Consider the following 5,749-nt stretch of genomic DNA (forward strand, 5'->3'; position numbering starts at 1 on the left):
CCCAACTTGATCACTGAGGCTTTGGCAATATTTTTCGCAATAACTGATACGTATAGAGAGAACGCATTATAAGGTTTGCGTGTTTTAAGACTAAACTTTATTTAATTATTTTTCTTAGTGGCCACTATACAATGGTAAACTTTTTTCTCCTTCAATCTTACGCAAAAATAAAGGTCTGTGCAAAATTCAGCCTGTAGGTATTTTTTCCGAGGCCATATCCTGTAGGTAATGACTGTACTATTATTTCAATCTTTATGTTAAAAAACCTAAATTTTTATCGATTTTTTTTATTAGCCAAGGAACTGAAACTGAAACCGGATTAAACTTATTCCATATTTCATTAAATCATAATTGAAATTGAAACAATCTGTCCTGATTTTTAGTTGCAAATTTTGGGATGCCCGGTATAACATTATTTGATTATATATGTAACATTATTTTATTACTTTTTAATATAGATATGTTTAACTGTAATATTCTCATATATCAATTATAAAAATTTATAATTGACGCATGAAAGAATATTATTTATTTCTCTTTATGGAAAATTTAATGATCGACATTTGATAGAGATGAAAGACAAAAAGAAATTTAACAATTTTGAATTATACGAATTATATTTGATAATTTTTGTGAGTAAATGATAGAAACTTACAGAAGAATACTTGTTTATATATATATATATATTATTTACATGCATGTTTTTCCTGATACATAGTGGATCTGCTGTGGGAGAATTACCAGCGTAAGTATTGATAAATTTGTAAGAAGTTATGCTATTTGTCAGTTAATAGTTCGTTATATAACTTTTTTAAAAAAATTAATGTTAAGCGATAAGAGTATAAGCTTCTCAAAGAAAAAATTGTTACACTAAATTAATGCCCATTTTCATAATATAGACTAATTTTAATCACGGTTTAACTTATTTTTCATCTTTCTCTAGTTCTAAAAATTAGAAAGATGAAGAGTAAAAATGAGATTAAAATTCATCTACAAAAAATGGAAATAGACGTAAAGAATGAAACTCAAGCACTTTATATGATATTTTTACACTATAAATTCTAAATGGCAAACAGGGGTGTCACACAAGTTACACACTTTGTAAAAGTAATTAGTTACAATTTTTTCTCTCAAAAAGTAATTAGTTACTGTTATAATTATGTTAAAAATACACATTTTAATTGCAATTATTTAAAAAAGTAGACGATCTATATGTTTCTAATTGCACACAAACATACAGAATATTTCAATTTACTTGTATTCTTTACTTGTATAATTTTAGTACATTTGTAAGAAAATCATTTTATGCAAGTATTATCTTCAAGCAAATTTTAAACATTTTGTTGGAATTCCTTTATTTTAAATAATTTTTATATATCTTACTATTTGCACATTTTTAAATTATCAAAAATAATATATCTTCTGCCTTTCGCTTTATATGAATGATTTATTTTTATTTAAGAATAATTCGATAATTCGTAAGAAATTTTCTAAAAAAGTATTCCATAAACGATTTAAACTTTGTTTGATTTTAATTTAAAATGTTTTTATTTCTTGAAGTATTTATAAAGAATTTAAAGTTATTTGTTAACATCTGACTGTGTACTAAGAAATTATTTTTTTTTTAAGTGATTATGGCAATTTTAATAAATTTAAACTTATTTGTAATTGTATTTAATTCAGTATTTAACACAAATCTCATAATCTATTCGTTTCCATTTTTTTTTACTAAATATAAACAAATTTAAATTTAAACATACTAATGCCCGATGAATACAAAAATTTGTAATTGAATACTCCAAATTGTATTTATTCAAAATTTTCACATAAAAAAAATGTAATCATATATTTATTCAAAATTTTGAGTTTTCAAAAAATATTTATTCACAAAAAACTATGAATATTTAACGAGTATTCAATTCTTTTAAACAAAATATAAACTGAAAAAAGCTCCAATAAGCAATCATTACCTTTTAACTATAACCGGTAGTTTGATGACTTTAAGTAAAAAAAAATGAATTTTATTTATTTTTGTTATTATAATATTCAAATTTTATAAAGGAAACTTAGAAATTTTGAAAAATATTTTAGAAAGATATACATTTTTTATTTATAAATCTATCTATTTGATAGACCATACATTTTGATATAATTCCGGTTATATGACATTAATGTTATAAATATTTTATAGAATATCTTGAGCGCGACGTCCATTATGGTTTGTGGACATTAAATTTCGAGATATATTATTTATTCTCAATAAAAATGTCTTTGTTTAATCTATAAGTTATTTAAGGACGTCCCCCGTATAAGTCGCGAACTAAGCGCATGGTGTAATCATATTGTTTTTATAGATTGTTTTTATATTTCTGTTTTCTCTTGTAGGCTTATGTGCAGATAATATAGGGTGGGCCATCTATTGGTACGTTTTTAATTGGTACGATTTCGTTCATGTGGCTCCCTCTACTGGCCTTACAGTATGCCATTCGGTTTTTTTAATTGGTACGTTTTTTATTGGTACGATTTCGTTCATGTGGCTCCCTCTACTGGCCTTACAGTATGCCATTCGGTCACCCCAATTATTCAAAAACGTACCAATAGATGGCCCACCCTTTATAATGTAAAAGTAAATACGAAATGAAAATATTCGTGTAATTATATTTAAAAAATATTCATTCGAATGGAAAAAATATTTATTCGTTCCTTAACGAATAAAAAAGAAATGTATTTGAATGAATATTTTCATTTTTTATTCATTTATTCGAATATTAGGTGTATTCATCGGACACACTAAAACGTACAGAGAATGAATCTAAAACGTACGTGATATACTCTCTTTTTCAGCTGTATTCATGAATATCTGGATATTTACTCGGAGATACGATCAGAAAACACGACTAAGTTAATAGAGACACCGTTTGGTGGACGATTCTGCGGACCAATTCCACCACGTAGACGGGTCTCTCTTTATCAAGGAATTGCTCTCAGTTTCTACACTGACAAGAATGTCACGTTGCCAAATATTTTCAGCGGTATTTACAGATTTATCAACGCCTGTAAGTTTTGTTTCATATTGTTTTTAAAACATTTGAATGATGATATGCTAAACATGATATGCGATCACAACGATTATGATGCATCATATGTCGGACAAACGGAACAACTTAAACCAGACAACTTAAAACCAGAATTGCAGAATACCGCAATCATATTCATTGGAATACATCTATCCGTTTTATAATCACTGAACATAGAATGCAGATGACACATGATTTTGACTGGAATAACATCCAGATAGATACTAGATGAAGAACCGTGTTATAATAAACGTTTAATTTCGAGATGTTTAATATCAAAAAGCAGAAAAATAGTCTCAATCTTCAAACGAACACCGAGGGTCTTTACGAAGCGTATATACTTATTATAAATAAAATTTAATATTGTTCTTATTGAATCATTTTGTCAATCTATTAATCGTTCCTCAGATAGTGACAGTCTGCCGTGCTATTAACATAACGTTCAAATAATATCTCTGGATAATTCGATCTTTGCATAAAATTAATTTTGTTATCATACTGACTCTGAAATATAATATTTATCGTCATTATCTAACTGACGTATTTGTCATTATATTCTATACATTTTTACATAATGATTTGGACAAAATATTCTTCCTATGAAACAATAACTGCGATCATGATGGTGAGTGTTTCATCAAGATAATGTTGTTGCTTTTTACAGAATATAAAAAAGATAATTTTTCTAAAGAATTTTATTTTATCAAGTTATTTATCTATTTATTGATGAACGAATTTCTTTTTGATCAGAATATCATGAAATTCCTTAACAATTGATCATCAAATCGTTTGTGAATAACTGACGTCTTTCATGTAATATTCATCGCTACATAAATTGGAATACATTCACATCATGATTTTTATTCTTTGACGATGATAATTAATGTAAGGTGTGAAGATGATAATATCTGAAGAGGGCTCAATATAAGAGCCAAAACATGTAATGATATATCTGTTTCTATTATGTATGTATTTAACTCCTATCAATAATTTTTATACGTTTACATTTTAAAGAATCGATTCTTATTTGCCTGTTTTATCGTTATATTGTTATTATAGCTGGTTTTCAAATCACTATAATAAAGTTATTTTTTATTAAGTACTTTTTCAATTATAAAGCTTGGAAGTTACAATATCATCGGCGTTAGCATTACCCAACGTGTCTAACCGACCGTGCTAAAACCTTTTGAATGTTGTTCAGGACCATGCCCTGGATAACATTTGTTGAGATAAAAGCTATTGCAGATTGTATCTGTTATTTTCATTAATAAGATAAGATTGATTGGTATACTATTCGTTCCATCAAACAAGATCCACTAAATCGGCAAACTTTGTCGCATACACTATTTTTAAGGTACCCCTATAAACAGAATAGATCTGGTGATCTAGACGTGGTCAAATAGACTGGCCTCTTAGATCATCAGATGTCCCCTTTACCAACGTTGAAATTTTTAAAACGTTGCTTGTTTGAATTTTGAGACGCTCGTGAGGTTGAAACTTTTAAAAAATATTTCTGATGCACCGCGTCTATCATTGCTGCACTTGATGCAGCAGCATTTCCCGGCGAATATTTAGCTGGATATGATATAATATGATGATGCATCGTTACTTAATAAATTGAATTTTTAATAGGTACGGCATATATACTAGAGTTATACTTTATTGGATCTATTACATCATTAAAGCAATATATTTTTATATTATTTGTTATAGAGATATATTGAATGAATAATTTACTCTATGTAAAAGTTTCAATTAACTCTTGATTTTTTAAATCTTTATTTTCTATTTATTTTTTACTTTGCAATTTTACAATGAGTAGCTTAATAATATTAAGTATAAAGATGTAAAGAATATATACGGAGATTTAATTGTATTTTAAAAACATTCCCTGATGGAAAAATTTCGTTGAAATTTTGTTGAAATTTCACTAACATTTCGTCGAAATTATTCTTTGTTTTATACTACTTTTCAATAAAATTTCAAGAAAATTTTAGCGAAATTTTAGTAAATTTCGCTGAAATTTCAGAAGAATAAAAGTAATCAATTCAATTTTATTCCTAAATGTAATTACTTTGATTAATATTATATTCTATATGATAAAATTATGATAAAATTTTGATAAAAAAGAATATTTCTCTTGAATTCTGCAATTAATTTCACAATACTGCTAAGTGATCACCCATCCCAAGTTGCATTCGAATATAGCGTGTTTGATTTCTGCAATTGTATGGGGACTGCTTTTTCAATGATCCACGAACTTATAATGCTAATAAACGTGTAGTGTAACACATCTGATCACAAAATGCTGTGAAAAAAATGAAACACATATAGAAAAAATTATGTTAAATATAATTGTAAAGTATTAATGAGAGCAAAAGCTCTAGTACAAATCTGGAATAACATTCCGCAGGAAAAAATTAGAATCTGTATTAATATAAGGAATCGACTGCAAGCAGTAATCGAGCAATGCGGAGGCAACACATGTTACTGAAATTTACACGCAGAAACATGATGTGCAAAATACATACACGTAGAAATACGATGTGCAAAATCCATCCAGCAACTTTGTCGTAATATGTACATATCACATATCGTAGTACATATGTAAAAAATGCAAGAGTAACTTTTAAGTGCTGTAATTTTGCGAAAAAAACTGCGGCATCTCATTT

General features: G+C 27.3%; 1 protein-coding gene across 5 annotated transcripts in view; it reads left to right on the forward strand.

The window, feature by feature from the left end:
* The window catches only part of LOC108756749 (cubilin), a 77,340-nt gene that overhangs the window by 15,557 nt on the left and 56,034 nt on the right, over positions 1–5,749 (forward strand). For 4 of the 5 annotated variants that reach the window (XR_001939859.1, XR_001939860.1, XM_018500774.1 and 1 more), the window contains 2 exons: positions 719–745; positions 2,845–3,056. Coding sequence is in view for 3 of the 5 variants with exons in the window: in XM_018500774.1 (XP_018356276.1) it covers positions 719–745; positions 2,845–3,056 (239 nt within the window). In the remaining 2 variants the exon portion in view is untranslated. The remainder of the gene's footprint in view (positions 1–718; positions 746–2,844; positions 3,057–5,749) is intronic. The other variant, XM_018500773.1, reaches the window with a different exon arrangement.

This window comes from Trachymyrmex septentrionalis, unplaced genomic scaffold (genome assembly GCF_001594115.1).
Source record: "Trachymyrmex septentrionalis isolate Tsep2-gDNA-1 unplaced genomic scaffold, Tsep1.0 scaffold13, whole genome shotgun sequence".
Lineage (NCBI taxonomy): Eukaryota > Metazoa > Arthropoda > Insecta > Hymenoptera > Formicidae > Trachymyrmex > Trachymyrmex septentrionalis.